The 18570-nt window shown below is 47.6% G+C and overlaps 1 protein-coding gene across 4 annotated transcripts in view; it reads right to left on the bottom strand.

Annotated features, from left to right (window-relative positions):
* Positions 1 to 16906: 16906 nt before the first annotated feature.
* The window catches only part of HIPK2 (homeodomain interacting protein kinase 2), a 132461-nt gene continuing 130797 nt past the window's right edge, over positions 16907 to 18570 (bottom strand). For all 4 annotated transcript variants that reach the window (XM_063320438.1, XM_063320423.1, XM_063320432.1 and 1 more), the window contains one exon: positions 16907 to 17616. In XM_063320438.1, the coding sequence (XP_063176508.1) occupies positions 17149 to 17616 (468 nt within the window). In that variant the 3' untranslated portion in view covers positions 16907 to 17148. The remainder of the gene's footprint in view (positions 17617 to 18570) is intronic.

Genomic DNA, 18570 nt, shown 5'->3' on the forward strand with positions numbered 1-18570 from the left:
AGAGCTGTTAACATTTGATATCCAACTGAGGTATTATAAAATCCTCTGTGCAGGCACAGTGCTGTTCCCTGTGATCAAAGGCAAGCCCTGTGATCAAAGGTATGTGTTTGAGGATCTTTCACTCCTTCTAGAGAAAAGCACCAGTGATATCCTTACTTAAATGCCGAATGAATATTCCGCTTACTTTTGCTTTACCTCTAGTACCAATTTTTTTTTTAACTGAAATCTTTGAGTACTTTTTTGTAATTGTCTCTGTGTTCTCCTAATTCTTCTGCTCCCTCTGTTTCAAAGCATCTGAAATACAATGTCTCGCACAAGGTTTCACAGTTTTACCAGGTCTGGCTGGGATGGAGTTAATTTTGTTCACAGCAGCCCATATAGTGCTGTGTTTTGGATTTGTATCCAAAACAGTGCTGATAATGGCACCGGTGTTTCAACTATTGCTGAGCAGTGCTTGCACAGGGTCAAGGCTTTCCCTATTTCCCACTTCCCCCCCCACCGAGCAGGCTGGGGGTGGGCAGGAGGCTGGGGTGGGCCAGCTGACCCAAACTGACCAAAAGGATATTCCATACCATATAACGTCATATCTAGCAATAAAAACTGAGGGAAAAGGGGAAGATTCCAAAGCTGCTGTTGCTGTTGGACTGGCTGAGCATCGGTCTGCTGGTGAGAGGCGGTGAGCAATTACCCTTGCATCACGTGTAGGTTTTCTTCTTATTAAGCTGTCTTAATCCCAACCCAACCTTCTTCCACACCAATATATGTGAATATTTCTCCCGTGCCCAGCACTTCGAAGTGTCCCCTGGCGCCCAGCCTGCCGCATTCCATGTGGACGTACGGCACCTCGTACAACACACCGGCCACGGCTAACTTCTCAGCGCTTGCCTAAATTGCAGTTAAATAGCCGGAAGGCGGCAGGAATTTTAAATCCCTTCACCTCTTGATCCTGACCGTACGCCCACCGCTGGGACCGAGCGCGGCCCGGCGGAGGCTGCGGGCGCCGGGTGCCCTCTGCCGGCCGGCGGGTCCCGGCGCCTCGGCAGGGCCGGGTGACACACCGCCCGTCACCGGCCTGCTACTGTTAGAGCTGCTTAGAAAAAAATATTTCCTTCCTGCACCCCAACGCACTGCCTGGTGCGCCTCCCGCTTTGGAGACCTCACTGCTCCAGCGGCTGAGTGGAAAAATCCGACTGAGAGAGGAACTGACTTTTTTCAAGGGGTTGAGCACCCCCACCCAGTCTTCTGTATTTTGATTAAAGCAACGGAAACTCATCGCTTATGAAAATCCCTTCTTTTTTCTTTCATGTCTCCACTCCTATTTTCTTCTCCTCTTCGACTCACTGCCTGTTTTCCACTCAGCTCTCTCTCGTTTCCCCTCCTGTCTGGTCTCAGAACACTTCATCCCCTTTACCCACCTTTTCCAGTAATACCAAACCCTCTCCCGTCTTGTGGTGCCCTCCCCCTGCTTCACATGGTCTTTTTTACCTCCTTTGTTTCATCACTTCATGTTTAAACTCTCCATGCGCCACCATTTCCATATTTTCGCGGGCAGCATAAAAGGCAGGGGGTGGAGGGAAAAACAGATTGGGGCAAGCGACACAGCCAGGGGGATTGCGTGGATGTGGGAAAAGGATTCCCACAGTTGCTCTGGTTCTTCCCTGCCAGCATTTTAACGCCAGTGGGGCACACATGAAGGGTTAAAACAAACACGCTAAGAAAGAGGGTCTTATCACAAGGCTGAATGGTGAGCCATCACCACCAGGGTTTCAAAGCCTTGCCTCCATGCAAACACAGTCATTCCTGATATTATTTTAAAGCCTTAAAACAACCCCCACCCCAACTTAATGGGATTTGCTTTTCCCGTCACCCTCCACAACACACCGTTGCCTCTCGCTGGCTGCCCCAGCCCGCCCCACTGTATTATGCACACACATGCTGGGGTCAAACCAATACTGAGAGAAAATAAAGGAGGCGCGGGGAGAGGTGAGGAAACGGGGTCATGCAGGACAAGGGTCATTACAAAAAAAAAAAAAAAAAAAGAAGAGGGGGTATTCCGAGCCTGGGGAAGGCAGGGATAAAGAGATGTGACTAGCAAAGGAACGCTAACGCACTGTCGCAGGGAGAGCAGAGCTCTGACATCTGGGGACTCCATGTCACATAATGTTTTTTAAGTACAGGGTAGACAAATGTCTGGCACGTGCAGGTGAAGTGTGGCCGAACCTTCACTGATGCCTCCTGCGGTCTCCTTCCAGACCCGCCTTTATTATTCCTATCACTCCTATTCCATAAACTCCTGGGGAGGCCTGTTGCTGTCTGAAGGAAAGAGGCAGATCAAGGATATTTGTATGTGGAAGAAACACCCTCAGAGATCTGAAGTGAGTTTTTCTTCAGCAGCGCCGTGATGGAGCTATGACCCAAACCCCCATCTGGGGGGGGGAAATTCAGTAGCAGCCTCACTCTTCATTTGTTTGTGCATGAAATCCTTTGTGGTTTTCAGATTGTCCCTGCGTGTCTGGAGGGGATGGGAATTTCTGTCTCAGGGTCCAGTCACAGTATTGTGAACTACAGTAAGTCCTTTTTAATCATACTTTCCCCTCCTTTTTTCCCCTGTGACATTACTACAAGTTTTAATTTATTTTTTTTTATGAGCTTGGAATAAAAAAAAAGGGGATAAAGTGACTTTTTTGCATTTAATGAGTTTACACAGCAAAGGCAGGATGGTGTCCAAGTACAAACGGGAAGTGTTCCAGATGCCTGCTGGACTTGTGGCCTCCTGCATCCCAACACCAAGTGTCTGGACATGTCCAGAAAGGCCTGTGCCCAAATGCAGTCTGGAGTGAAGTGTAATTGAGCTACCTGGTGTGCCTTTTCATTGGACCTTGTGACAGGGTTAACACAGGGGTGACAAGTCCCTGTTGGACCGAGTGCTGCTCCCTGGCCCGTGCTGGATCCCAGGGCTGGCGTGGTGGTGGCAGCGCTGTCTGGAGAAGCCTGCTCCTGTCCCAGCCTGCTTCTGTCCCTGCCTCAGCGACTGGGTTTTAGCACGGCTCAGGGTCTGCGTGTTGAGGATGATTCCATGGCTGCCTCCCTTGGAACAAAAGCCCCAAATAGCAGAGACTTAGAATCATAGAATTGCCTTGGTTGGAAGGGACCTTTCAGATCATCTAGCCCAACCATCAACCTAACTCTGACAAAAACCATCACTAAACCATATCTCTAAGCGCTATGTCTACCTGGCTTTTAAATACCTCCAGGGATGGTGCCTCCACCACTTCGCCGGGCAGCCAGTTCCAACGCTTGATAACCCTTTCGGTGTAAAAATTTTTCCTAATATCCATCCTAAACCGCCCCTGATGCAACTTCAGGCTGCTTCCTCTTGTCCTGTCGCCTGTTACTTGGGAGAAGAGACTGACCCCCACCTCTCTACAACCTCCTTTTTGGCATACAGCACAGTGCGGGGGGCCTTAAATAACAGCCTTTATTGCTCATGATTTGCCCAGCCACCTCGCAGGAGCAAACGTAAAAGGAAAGTGCGTTGCAGAAAACGCTGAGGCAGGCGTGTGTGCCCTGGCCTGGGGGGCGTAGTAAGAAAGAGAAGACAGAAGAATTTACAAGAAGCAGGTTCACAGCTGCAGCAGGGGTTTGCTGTGGAGATCTGACACACGTGCACAGGTGACGAAAGGGCAACGGTCTGCATTTCATGGAGCAGGTCCGTTCCCCTCCTTCTCCCCTCCCCCTATCCAGTTTCATTTGAAGGGAGTAGCAACCAGGAGGGCAAAAGCAGCGTTGGGAGTCAGACAAGTTCTCCTCTTACGGATAAAGACAAATTTAGGTGCCAAACTTCAGATGCCAAAGAATTAAACCATAGCCACTGCATTGGAAAGCACAAGCAGCACATGTCAGGAACAGCACGTATGCCATGTTGGTGTGTCCACCCCCCTGCTCCCAGTTGTAAGTAAGAATTATACCCACCTTGGAAAAAACAGTTTTGCCAACCGAAGGCTCTCAGAGGGGCAGCAGAAATTCCTTCTGGCCCAGAAAGAAGTGGACTAGCTTTGTGGTGGTAATTCGCACTAGCTGCTCAGGCTTTCCAGGTGCCAACATTACTGAAGCTCCAGCAGGTTTGTGCCACAGGGGGAGATGCAGCTGACCTCAGCTCCACGGTGGACTGGGCTCTCCAAGCCTTCCTGGGCAGTTTAAACCTCATGCGAGTTGCGTTTAGTATCTTTTGAGTGAGCTCAGAACAACAAGGGATGAATTCCTTGCACCAGCCATGCCAGTAGAAGACGCACGGACAATCCTGGCCCCCTGCTAGTCAGTAAGGGCTCGCTTGGGTTTCGGTAAAATGCCTACCAAGTTAGACTGAACTGAACTCAGGAGTATTTACAAGGGGATATGCGGATAAATGACTGATCTGAGGAGAAACCCGGGAAATGGCTGCACCTGCAGACCATTCCTTGGTGTTGGGCAATCTGGAGGCCAGGCTGGGCCACTGATGGTGTCGGATTCTCTAAGACCATTCTCTTCCTTTCATCTGGCGGATGAAAAGCCTCACTGTTCCCTCTCGCAAGGCATCGCAGGTTCCACTAGAAGCAGCCCTGCTTAAACTGAGAAACTATTTTCCCCTCCTGGGAAAAAATGGTCAGAAGGTACATTCTCCAACTACAACGCATTTTTAATCTGTTTTGGTCTCGGACAACAGAATGACAAATATTTTTTACAGTTTCATAGATAAGGTTTACAAAACAAAGAAACAAAAAAAGACGACACTGTAACACGATACAAACACGGAGAAGCTCTACGCTGGTTAATCTAGCTCTTCTGGATATACAGCTGCTTCTGAGATTAGATCATTTGCTAACGTCTCTTCCTTATATCATGACCCAGTAAACTCCCCATTTCCAGTGGAGCACCTAACCCTGCAATTACCTGTCAGCGTATGTTTAAAAAGCTTGATTTTAAATAAAACACAGATTTAATTGGTTTGCTGAACGGGCCCAGGCATTCCAGCTTTAATTGCTTTTCCTGAGTTGGGGTCTCAGCCAGTATAAGGCAGCTCGGAGAAAGGTCCCGTGACCTCGTGCTACCGAAAGTTGCTCTATCTATCTACCTCGAAATTCATAGCACCAGTTTCCCCAATGCTCGCCGCTGGTTCCAGGGATTTGTGAGACAGAAGGCTGGAAAACCAACCCTGTGGAAAGGGGCCTTTGCCTCACCGCTGTCACTCACGGCTAAAACAAGGTTCCTGCTTGACCTAAGGGTTTGTGTCCCGGTGCGAGCTCATCGCTGGGAGGTGCTGGCCAATGCCATCGGGCAGCTGGCACACGTTTGCAGATGCCATTCGTCAGACTCCAAACGCACAGTGTGGCCCTGCCCTGTAGGCAGCCTGGTACGATGCATTGAATGTCCTTCTGCCCATCCCCAGGAACGGAGATCAGCTGAACTAACGAGATGGGTCCTGCAGGCCAGGAAACCTGGTAGCTTGCACGGGAGTCACTATGCTGGGAAAGGTAACAAAACCCAGGTAGGTCTTACCCTCTCTCCGAGAAGAGGAGTTGTTGAGGAACCGTTCGCCTCCTCTAAGGTGACACCGTGGTGTAATAGGGGACCCTTTGCAGTCATGCCACCAGCTCGCTCCTGAGAGAACCTCACGGTGAAAATCAGGCACAGCCCAAACGGCAGCTACTGCTGTTGGCAACAGGTGGTGCCTTGAGCATTTTAATGTCTATATAAACCTTTCAGGGGTCACCTGGGACTTGGCAAAAAAATGAAATGCAGCAAATGAAATGAGGGCTCAGGCACAATCAAAAGAGAAACCAGCCTGATAGCTGCCTCCAATCCCCACACGTCAGTCGGCACAGCGGAACGGAGCAGGGGGCTCTCCATGGAGCTGAACACGGCAGCTCCGAGCAGCCTCCTGTGCTTCAGTGAAGCCCAGATCCCAACATCTGAACGCAGATGCTCTTCTGCCCTGGGAAAAAAATAAATACATCTCACAAATCTAAACCTGTCACCTCAAAGGGAAAACTATTTATTATTAATGGTACTATTACTGCTGTTTTTCCAACAGACTGATAAATAATAGTAACTGAACACTAACCAAATGTTCAGACCAAACTTTACCTAGCGAGAAGACATACAGACACACAAACTTTGCAGTGACTTAAAACGGTTTAATGTAATTCCAAGACAAAGTGTGATTACATTTCTACACATATACAATATGCATATGTGAGTTTACAAATTCTGATTAATAACTCGTTTCACCTCAGAGACCGAAAAAATGATCAAAAAGAAACCGTGAATAACAAGCTATAACATAGTTCACCACAACGGGACCTCCTTTCTCACCCTACAGTTAGTAATATTACAATTAAAATAACTATATTCTTCTATAATGTATTTTCTGTTAAAATCATCTCATAAATTTACAATGCTATTATTAGTTTCCAAGACTAATATAAATTCACTCCATTTTTCTACAACGAAAATGATTATTAATTAGAAGCACACAACGTCATGATGAAAAACACAAGCATTTTTTTTTAGTAGCAAGAACTTGATTGGTTAAGAATTAGTTTTCTTGTAAAACATTCTAAAGCCAAGTAAAATACCCATTCTTATAACATACCTATAATATGAGACTAAGGAATAGGTTACATATAGGTCTACAACACATCAGTTTGTTTTTGTTTTTTCTTTTAAAAGAAGAAAGACATATTTACCAAAAGAAAAAAAAAAAAAGAAAAATAGGAAGGGGAAAAAAAAAAAACCAAAAAGAAAAAAGAAAGGGACGATTCACATAGGAAAAAAGCAGTACACAAGAAAATACTGTTGCACACAATAATTTTCACAAAGATTAACATGGATTAACACTCTTATTACAGAAACCGTACAGTGAAGGAACACAACGGCTCAGGGCTTTCGTGGGGTTACTGGGCTGAGATGATACTGTAGAGAAAGAACCACTCGAGATCCAGAGCTGGGGCAGGGGCATCTTTTCCCTTGCGATTGTGACAGCGTTTCACAGCTTTCCCCCCCCACCTCTCCCCTTCATAATTTTGGTGCAGTGTATATTAACTTCCACTTTCCATCCAGAGTACGCTGGGCTTATGGGCAGTCGAAAGGCATAAAACATTCCCTCCGTTTCCCCCCTCCTGTTTTTAAAAGGATTTTACGGCTCGTAAAAAAAAATGTTTCACCCGTTGGTTCGTTTTTAACTACCCGAAGTCTAGACTCTTCACCTTCCGAGATGCCCCTCTTTCTTCTCTCTTTCTCGCTCCCTCTCTTACTCTCTCTCTCTCTCACACACACTCCTTTAATAAAGCTATTAATGACACTTCCTCTCCTTTCAGAAATTTGATTTGGTATGAAAGATACAGGCTACATTCTGGTTCTGCCCAAGTAGAACATGGTACCCAAAAACGCCTCGATTGCTCTGTTGGTGAAACATGGGATGAGGAGATCCTTTTTTACACCTGAAATGGTTGTGCCCTGGAATATCCGTGGAAGTTTCGTTTTGAGAAGAATACAGAGCAAAAAAATCTAGAAGAAAATAAAATAATCAAACACATAAGGGATAAAGGGGGGAGAGGGGGAAAGAAAAGCCAGAAGTGTTGTACGTAACCACGTGAGGTGGGAGCGTTGCAGAAGCGCTGCTGAGGGCAGAGGTGCTGCTATATGTAACCATCCAGATCCTACGGGATGTGCGTTGCCGGTGTTGGAAACCCCTTCTTGCCTAACAAGCTGCAAGCCAAAGTATTCAACAAGACTCTGGTGGCTCCTTGGTTTGAGTGTGCTGGTGTTTGCGGGACTGTTCCCCCCCCGAGAACAGAAGAGCGGGCAGGCGCTGGGGGCAGCAGAGCCTGTTGGTTGGGTGGCCGTGCCCGGTGAGCAAGGGTGGACGTTTTCCAGTTGGCCTGAGTGCTGCTGACAGTCCTGGCTTTGCCGTATGATACGTTATCGCTTCGGTAATGTGGATGCTGGGATGGGTATGGCAGCCCTGCAATGGTGCTGAGGGAGGAGGAGGAGGAAGCGGGTTGCACTCCTCCGGCCCCACCGCCGCCGACTGTACTGGGAGCAGCACTGGCGCCCAACTGCAAAGCATCGCCCCATCACTCCTTTCACTACCTCTGCTCTAAGGTGGTTGATGCAGCCCCGTCAGACATGACGGAAACACGGAAGGAGCCCTCCCGGGAGTACCCGAGCTCCAGGACCGAAGCTCGGCTCTTCAGATGTACACAAACGACATATTTTTAAATGCCAATTCCCATACTTTCATGACCTAAAAGTACCATTTTCGCCCAGCAGACATTTATACCATGTTCATTCATTACCCGAGTGAAAGAACACAAGAGACAAAACCAGACAGCTAAGCGAGAGCGGGGAGGGGGGACGAATGTGACATATCAAAAATGCAAAGTACAGGGGTAACGGCAGCGGGGAAACAGCACTGACGGGAACTGGCACGGGCTGAGAAAACAGAGCTGACAAGGAGATGGTCAGTGAACTTTGTATTGCGTTTACTGGTTCAGAACATTTCTGTGGTGGTAAGCGTCGTTTGTAAGAAAGGGGTGAACAGATGAACGCCAAATTACAGCATTGCCTCTGAGTGGCTGTCACACACACACACACACACAACCCCCCCACCCCGTCCAAATTCCCCAAAATCAAAACAGGCATTCGCTAACTCAGGAATTAATCGTTTGGCTAATGATTTATCAACAGTACAATACAATTCTTCCTTTGAATATCCTTCATTCTCCTGATGCGGGTATCTTCATCCAGATGAGGATTCTACATAGAACAGTGAATTTAGCATCTTGCTCCCTGCTTCAACCCGAGGAGCCTGATAAGGTATGTTATTAAAACAAGCGAACAAACAAATAGCTTATCTGTTGGACTAAAATCTTCAAAGTGGGTGGAGTGTTTTTTTGACCAGACTTTGGAATACAGTGGATTACTTGATCTCTGGACTGACTTTCCAACACTATGTTATATCTCAAAACAGAATATACATATTAAAGACACACTTGTACTTTTCCATTTTTAACGGGCAAAATTAAAAAGAGGCAGCTGTATTGAGATTTTGAAGGTGTCACTTATAAACACAAGATTTCCCTTAAAAAGTACCAGTTTAAATGTAAACTATAAAACACTGTAATAACTATAAAATGTAGCCAGAAAACTGTTTAAGTAGCCACAGTCTATTATTCAGTTCATATTGGTTTAAAATGTGACTCATTAAATATCTTCTAGAAGGCCAAAGCATTTTACAGTAGCTATAAACATATATACTTACATGTGCATTTTAACATCACAATTGATTAAAATACATAAAAGAGTAATCTATTCCTTGGTTTAATTTTTTTTTTCTTTTTTAAAGATTCACTGTCTTCAGAATTCACTCAAGCAACAATGACCAGGGTGGGCATTTATCGCTATTCCGCCCCTACGGAGTTCAGAGTCTTTGAATCGAAGTTCAAGCTGGCTACATGTTTTCAAAAAGGCTAAAACCAGGATGAATGCCCACATTTGAGGTAATTATTGCCATTAGGTCACAGTTTGCGTAATATAAGTGTATCTAAATCCTTCTTTAAAAAAAACGAAGGTATCCCGCGGTACTGGGGATACCCTTTGTAGCAATCAGAATCCAGAATCCTGATCAGTGGGTTTGCTTCCAAAGGAGCCGGCGGTCCCGGAGCACCAGGTGCCCCCGGGACAGGCGCCGACCAGCCTAGAGCTCAGGCGAGCAAGCCTGCAACAAGCCATTTTTTACTTTTTTTTTTTTTTTTTTTAAGGAAAAGAAAGCAAAAGAAAAATCGGAGGTGCCATAAAGTAGATGGGTAACATTTCTGATCAGAATTCCAGACCAAAGCTTTTCTATCTGTCTTATTCCTTTCCAAACAGTTTGCTGAAAAAAAAAAAATTATAATAAAGTCAAAACACATCGGCATTAAATATTAACTCTATGCCAGCACTGCAGAAACTCCTTGGCTATGTTCTGAAAGTGGGATAAGCTTTGCTTTTGCTCTGAGCATTGTTGCCCCATTGCTTTCTGTTTCAAAGAGGAAACCTTGTTCAAAAGAAGGAAGGAAGGAAGGAAGGAAGGAAGGAAGGAAGGAAGGAAGGAAGGAAGGAAGGAAGGAAGGAAGGAAGGAAGGAAGGAAGGAAGGAAGGAAGGAAGGAAGGAAGGAAGGAAGGAAGGAAGGAAGGAAGGAAGGAAGGAAGGAAGGAAGGAAGGAAGGAAGGAAGGAAGGAAGGAAGGAAGGAAGGAAGGAAGGAAGGAAGGAAGGAAGGAAGGAAGGAAGGAAGGAAGGAAGGAAGGAAGGAAGGAAATAAATCCCTGGCTGTCAGAAGTACACGCAAGTATTTACAAGGTTCGTGTGAATCTGCACACAGTTCCCCTCACAGCGAAAGAGTTAAGAACAGAGATGTCACAATATTTATCAGTGCAGTAAAAAATATCATTTTTGGAAAAAAATATACCTTTAGTATTGCCTTTCTTAGATTAACTATGATAAGCAAAAGATTAAAAACAAAAACTTTATCTTCAAACACACATGAATAGTCTGTTATAGCAGCACTGCTAAAACTGGAAGGACAAAGCTAACCCGTAAATGAGAAACAGGAGTTTCAAACCATAAATGCCGAACGCAAAGCCTCCTAGTACACTTCCTAAGACTTCTGAAGAACCAAGCCAATCTACCATTCGAATTTCACTCTTGGACACATGCAAATACTCTAAAATGTGTCTCCCCGCTGAAGGCGTTTGACACGCGCGGAGCTCAGCCCGGTTTCCCTCCAGTCCACTTCTCGCACCTCCGCCTGCATCAGCAGCTCTCCTCCGGTAACTACCGCCTCGGGGGGCACTCCCAGCGGTTACCTTTGTCACGGGGAGGGGGGAAAAAGACACCTTCGGCGTCAGAGCCCTGGGTTAGTGGTACTCCTCTGCACGCTGCCCGGGCTCACTGCAAGGGGCCGCTCCTGCGGTGGGTCCCGCTGCGTCCCTGGGGTGGGAGGTGAGCACGGTGGCATCACGGCGTCACTCGCAGGTAGTGGCGTTCCCGGGTGGTGGGAAGGATGGACCACAGCAGTGCGGACCAGCCCCATGAGCCCAACGCCTCCCGTCCACCGCAGCACTCCAGCAAGGAGCCCGCACACAGCCATTAACACCAGGACCGCCACCACGGCATCAAGCGCCACCATAAAACATTGTACCTCACTCAGCGTCTGCATGAGGCTTCACCAGGGTGAAGTTCTCACCATCGTCAGAGGCAGCTTTGCTGGAGTACGGCAATGGGGGAACCCCAGCAGCACAGACCCATCTTCTCCTCCCCGAGTGCGGAGGGAGCAAAATGATTTTTAGGCACAGGAGCAGGCCACAAGAAGTAAGTCGGGGACTCCACATACTTTGGACGCGGACTCTCCTCACAGGAGCACCGGCGAGACTTGGGGAAGGAGAGGGGGTGACATGGATGAGTGCCCAGGACTGCAGATCCACTGCTCTGAAGCTCCCATGGGAAATGGGACCACAGCAGGGGCCGCTTTGTCAGCAGGAGGGGGAAATCATTCCCTTCCCACATTTTTCCCTTCTGCGTTGCCTACCCTCAACGACAAAGATTATTTCTGCAGACCTTGCGTACAGGTATCCAGGATTTGGCCCACGGGTAGCACTGCCGATGGGCTGATTGCCAGGGAAAAACACACGCATAAGTCCAACGCCCTTGCCCAGCTGTGTGGAGACCTGACCACGGCAGCACTATGTGGGGTCTGACCCACGGAACAAAACCAGCATCCTAAATCCAGAGGAGACACTACAGAAGCAAGCAGAGCACCCAGAAGCTTATCCTCACTATGCAGCTCACCGTTTCCACACCGCAGTGTCACCACTGAAACACTTTAATTGATGAGAACAATAATGAGAGAAGAATAAAGTTTTCAACATCCCCTACAGTTTAGGATAGCAGCAATATTTAGTGTGAATTTATCTGCTTGTCAAGCTAACTACTCGAAATGATGACAGAAACTTGAGAGAGAAAAAGAAAAAGAAGAGAAAGGAAAGATGGAGTTCCACAGCTTATCCCCATTGACTGGCGGTCATGACTCATGGCTTCATGTCATTTCTGGAGTGGGTGGAGGTCTCTTTCTCTCTCTCTCGGGGGAAAAAAAAAAGTATCTTTGGTTAAAGAAAAGAACAGGTTTATCGCCCTTCAATTTGCTAATGGAATTGCCTTCAAACAAAATTACAAGACATAATCCCTTGAAAGTACAAAAAAGGAAAAATCTCACAGTGTGAGTGAGTGTCCAAGTGTCCATTTCTTGGAATGTTCTACATATTATGACAAAACTATGAGAGAGAGAGAGAGAGAAAGAGACCTGCCAAGGCCAAATTTGTTGGGTGCAAGCAGGTACAACTCTGCCAGGGAAGATGTAATTGTATTTGCCCTCTCAAACGACTGGATTTGGCCCAGTCTGCAGTGAGAAGTGCTTCCATTTTCGTTTTCCAATCTGCTTATGTTAGCGGTTCTCTTCGCTCCCTCCTGCTTTATGGTTTCACAGCAGGAATTTGAACATCCACCACTGAGGAGAGGCAATGTCCATCCTTCCTTCTGCTTCCCACATAAGAAGCAAGACGAGATGATGGGGAAAGGGACCACTTTTTCACTGTGCCAGCCATAAGCCACCCATAAGACTTCCAGTATCTAAACATTCACCTCCTCTCTCAAGTTCCCATGCCGTTTACCCCACGCACATGAAGGCCACCAACCCAACCCCAACCACACCAACCCCGTTTCCTCTCCAAAGGACTCTGTGAGCAAAACAAGCTGGCTGTTATCACGCATGTGGCACCGACAGCATGGAAAGCTTTTGCTTGCTCTGCTAAAACGACCGGGTTTCCCCTGTGACTAACCGTACCACATTTTTTCCATACTATGCCTTTATACAGGCGGGAGGGAGGAGGTGTTGCTGTGTTGCTCTGCTCCCCCATAACCCACCAGAAAACACGCAGTGTTGCACCATCAAAGCAATTTGATGGCTGTGCCGTGCATCTCTTGCAATCACAGCGACCCATCACCACGATCATCTGACCACCTACGGCTGGCAGGTCAGCGACTGCAGCATGGACAACGTGAAAGGTGGCTCCTCCGGCATGCACTGCACCCCTTCTCGCTGCCACCATCTGCCATTCTCATAGCCCTGCTGCCAAACACCCCCCAAAATCAGATTCGAGCCCGCGTGGGAGAGCAGGTCAGATGGGTACACAGGGAAAACGCAATTAATAGAAGTAAAACATTACTGTGATTGAGATTGCAACCTTCCACGCTTCGCCAGTCCTAGGCCAGAGGAGCGCATAAACAAGTAATTAACTTGAAGGGTTTCAGTCTGTTCTTTAGCAAAGCACTCAAGTGCATGATTAACTTTAAGTCTCCGCTGAAGTCCTATCATTTTTTTATGGAGTCTGAGTTCAGTTACTGCTTCGCCCCATTCTAACAGAGCAGGCGATGCAAAGGAAAACATAAATACCTCAACTCTAGCAACCAGAATAGCTTAATAAAATTCCACAACAAATAATTATAAAAGAAGGGAAAATCTACATCAGGGACAAAAAAAAATGCAAGCCAAGCATCCTGGCCATGAGGACACCTGATCAACCTCCAGTGAGAGAGGAAGACCAGGTGAGGGACCCTGCCCTGTCTGCGGCCGTGCTTTACCCAGCTAACACCGTAACACCGTCCGTGCGTGCGTGCCAGTGTCCTTTATCCAGTGATGGGACTGAGAGCCGCGCTCACGCCTCCGCCGTGGCTTCTCCTATAGCCCTGTTTCTGGAGAGCCATCTACCTACTTTCTCCTTTAGGAAAACCAAACCCTTAAGGTGTAGCGTGACCTTGGGTTCATCGAAAGGGCCCAATAATCATGGCCTGGAGCACAAATAGGTCTTCATCTCATATAAATTCCTATCAAACAAAGTGATGGTGGGCTGGATCCTAGGGCACCAAGGTCCTTACCTGCCTTTGATCCAGCTCTCCTGACAGATCATTACGTTAGCTGCTGTTCGGTTTTGGCCTCTGCATGAATGTTTCTGGACTGATTCTGAAATGCAGATGTCACCCGGAGGATAACTCCTGTCCCTCAAGGCTGTAACTGCTTCTAACAGAGCAGCTCCACTCCCCCTCGGTTAGAGGCAGAGTTTTCATCCTGGGGGCAATCTAGTTTCCCCTTCCTCCTGCAGTTTTCACAAACACAGCAACCCTTCTGATGCCACTGATGAAGAGAAATAAAATTAACAACAATAACAACAATACTACAAGAAAAAAAAACCCACAAAGATTAAGGAATGCGTGTGCAATTAAAACCCAGAGTAAAATATAATAATAATAAAATAATAATCATAACAACCATACAATAAAATAACATTATCTTTCTTTTTCATGACACAAGCAGCACGACGCCCTCGCTCCCGAACTGGTGGGAGAGGAGAGGAATGCAACAGAGAGAGCTGGGCTTTATTTTCCTGCCTCGGAGGAAAGGGGACGTGTTGCCTTTTGGAGCAGAGAGGGGGTAAGGTGCATAGGCTGCTGGGAGACCGCATCCTCATCTACAGTGTATTGAGCTGGAATGAAGGACAGGCAGGAGAAGAAAACTGTGTGAGGAGAGCCCAGGAACCAGAGCTGGCAACCAGGGAGGTTATTTGGTGGTTTGCCAGAAGACAACAGCCTCGTTGAACTGTCTATGCATAACGGGATCCCACCTTCTTCCAGGCCAGCCAAGCACTTACCACCCAACAATGTATTTTTCCTTGTCTTTCTGTCAACTTTTCCCGCCTGAGAGAGCCTCCTTCCTCACTGCCACCCAGGGAACCCATCCCTCGCCACCCCGCCGACGGACCTGCTATTTTCCAGCATCTTGTGAAATACCTGAATACTCCCTGCTCTAGTTACAGGGAAACGTAGAGCGGAACCGAGCAGCCACGTAGACTTCAGCTTTCACGGAAACACGGAAACATTCTATCAAACTCTCTTCTCTCCTTCCTCCCCAGGCCATCCACAGACATGGGTACCCCAGAGACACTTCCAAATATTGGTACACTGCCGTTACCAGCAAAACTCCCCTCCGAACCACACTCAACTGTGGAAGAGGATCTCTTTAGAAACCTGTTGGAAAACAAGATGACCACGTAGCGTTCCTCAGCATGGAGGGCCCACAGGATCACCGTGCTCTCCAGTTCGGGGGTCACTCTGCTGCTGCAGGCAATCTTTCAGGGGGCGGGTGAGAAGGGAGGAGGGAAGACGCACACGGTCACAGCTACGTTAGAGTGGGTAAGGCCCGATGTATTACAATACTCTTTTCACTTAAGAAACCTGAGTTTGACTCTCTCAACTGGATTTTCTCGTGCTTCCTTTAGGACTCCAGCCCTTTCCCGTCCCTCCTCCCATCGACAGACGTAGTGAGAGATGTCGGCAACAACTAGTGTTTCCCCCTTTCATGGGCTAAAGTTTTGTTCCCATTTCAGACACACAACCGGGACAACCCGACCGACAACTTGGGAGGACGCTGCCCTCCCACTCCACCGAGAACGTCGGCAAACAGCAGAATGAGAATTCAGTTTCTGGGGAAGAAACCTGCTACTTCAACAGGATAGAAACAGACCAGTCCACAGACGAATCCCCCAACCCTCTGGGAGACACCCTGGGTCTCACAACCGACCTGGTTGCTTCCAGCCCATCCAGTGCTCGACAAAACACCCAGCTATACACACCTCCAACCCCGACGAGCCTCCCCAACACCTCGCCAAGTGAGCTAAGATTGACGACGTGGTAAAAAAAACAACGAACCAACACCACCAGCAGAAGAAGAAGATCTGCAGTAACAACCCCCCCCCAAAAAAAAGAAAAAAAAAAGAAAAAGAGGTGAGAGTAAATTCCGACTAGCCTCAGTCAGTTCCTAGGAGTACCAGTGGAAGTAAACCCTTAAACCGCGTCTGTAGTTCGGTAAGGCACTACGAGGGAATGATGTAAAACTAAGACTGTGACAGTTGTAATGGCTGTGCCGAGGAACACACCACAGAGAGAAGGCAGCATCTGCACGCACACGCACGCACGCACACGCACACACACGCACGCACATACCCGGACAATCACATTTGTTACATGCCTATGTTATATCACTTTTCTTTGTGCAATCACATTGAGGAATAGTCTATTGGTATCGTTGAAGTTCAACACAAAATAGTAAAAAGGGCGTATGACCTGTATAGTGCTACATTCTACCGGGGCTGGGGGGAAGTGGGGCAGCTAAAATGTTTCCTCCTATACTAAAACGGCTAGGGATTGAAAAGGAAAATTTACGAATAAAATAAAATGAAACGCAACTGAAATCTAACATACATTATTAGAGATCTCGTTTAGGAATAGCATTTCTCAGGGATTTATCCAGTGTGTTCAAGGAAAGGGAAAAACATCCCCATTGCTTCTCCTCTCGACCAGTGCGGCGCGGCCTGTTTTTCCCGCCTGTGTTTAAGCGTAGCAGGGCTAGATCCGAATTTAGAGCACTGGGACAACATTTTCTCCTCCTCCCTCAGCCTCCCTTACCCACTTTCTATTTCCAGAAAAAAAAACCCAAACCTCATGTATGCTTTGGGATACGGACACCACTGCAAAGATGGGGCATAAACCTTTTGAAATGCTGGATAAATCCCTAATCCATATACCTACTGAATTAAAAACCTAATGGATTTCATTTTAGGTGTTCTGGACAACAAATTTCTAAATGTAGCTCACTATTGGATGAAAATAACCTTTAAAAGTCTATTGGTGAAGTTCTCCAAAAGACAGGACCCGCTGGAGGGTCCTTCTGCTTCTCTCTCTCTCTCTCTAGTTTGGTGCAGAATGGTTGGTTTTTGTGGTTTTGTTTTATTTTTTTTTTCTGTTCTTTTTTTCCATTTTCTTTTTTTTTTTTTTTTAAATAAAAAGTGTAGAATTGGTTCTCCCCCTTCTTTCCTCCTTCTCGTTTCTTCCTTAAAGTCTCCTTCGTTCAAGTTTCGCGCGAGCCTCCCCATTGCATTGTTAGTTTGCCATGTTCTTCAGTACAAAAGCGGCCGCCTCACTCCCCCGGGACGGGTGCGTCTCTCGCTCCTTATTCCAGTGTTTAGATGTAAGGGTACTGGTTGACCTTGGTGGGGCTCAGTGGGTATCCAGTGTAGACTGTGGAGGCTGGAGAAGCACTGATATAGGTCTGGTGGGCAAACTGAGCCTGGTACTGACTCGGGTGGATGGTGGGTGAGGGCAGAACCCGCGGGCCCATGCTGACAGGGACCTGGTGGACGATGCTGGCGGGGTAGGTGGTGTGCTGCACGGCGTGCCGCGCCGACCCTTGGGAGGCCACCAGGTGCGCGACGGTGCCCGTGGAGCCCAGGGCGGCAGGGGCGGTGTATGTGTAGAGGTGGGGCTGGGTGGGCAGGTGAGCAGCGGCAGCCGCGGCCAAGTGAGGATGAACTGTACCATGGCTGGGACTATTGTGCGGGAAAGAGTACGGGGCCTGAGCTATCGTTGGAGTGATGTAGGCTTGCTGTCTCCGGTGACTCCCTGTGCGATCGGTCGTGATGTGCTGCTGGGCCTGGATAAAGACAGCAACAGTGATAAGCGGTTACAAGACAAGAGACGGCTCTTTACCTCCTGAGTGGCGCCTGGGAGCCTCCCTACGACACCAGGACGGCCTCAGAAAAGTCCCTTGCGCTCCTCCTGGCACCCTCAGCATCACCACAGTCCTCCCTTGGAAACAGGTGACGGCAAAGGGTCCCTCCCAAGCCCAGGAAGACCCTGCAGTTTCACACATTCACCAAAATGGCCCCCCAAAGGACAACAGAGTCCCCCACTTTGAGCCACGACCTGCTGGCACAGCTACCACGAAAACCCAACCTTGGATGCCCGGCTCCCAAGAACATCTTCCACGAGTCCAGCCGCTCACACAACAAACGCACGGCTTTTGCTAGTGAATTCTCTGCTGACAAAATGTGGTGTGCTGATAGCTCAGGGGAATGGACTTGCCCAACTACGCCTGGAACAGGCAATTTATTTTTGCTCAGTTAGGGTCTTTGCGGTTATCATTTCCTCGGTTAGTAAAATAACTACTTTATTTTTAAAAGATAAAACCCTTGGCTTGATCAGATCCTGTTGGTGCCTGGTACCCTCATGTAATCACCTATAGTTACTTGAGTACAGGCAATTTCTTGCAGTGGGGCAGGAGCAATGTAGTTTTTCAGGGATTTTTCTAAGTTTTTTTTGGCATTGTACAATAATGTCAACGAGTTTTCCCGGTCATTTGTAGTCACAGTATTACATAGCCAATAAAGTAGGAATTAGAAGGCAAGAAGGGCAATGCTCCACGTTATTTCCTTCTAGTCTTCCAAGCCTTCTCATCCTCTTTGTAAGCAGTCCCTGCGCTGTCATTGTGGTCTAAAATGCGGCAGCCACACGCCTCCCCCACTTTTGGAAACAGCACCTCGCCCACTTCCTCCATTTTCACTCACTTTTATTTCAAGTTTGCTTAAATTTTTAAATTTCCACTGCA

Source organism: Chroicocephalus ridibundus, chromosome 1, assembly GCF_963924245.1.
Source record: "Chroicocephalus ridibundus chromosome 1, bChrRid1.1, whole genome shotgun sequence".
NCBI classification, from domain to species: domain Eukaryota; kingdom Metazoa; phylum Chordata; class Aves; order Charadriiformes; family Laridae; genus Chroicocephalus; species Chroicocephalus ridibundus.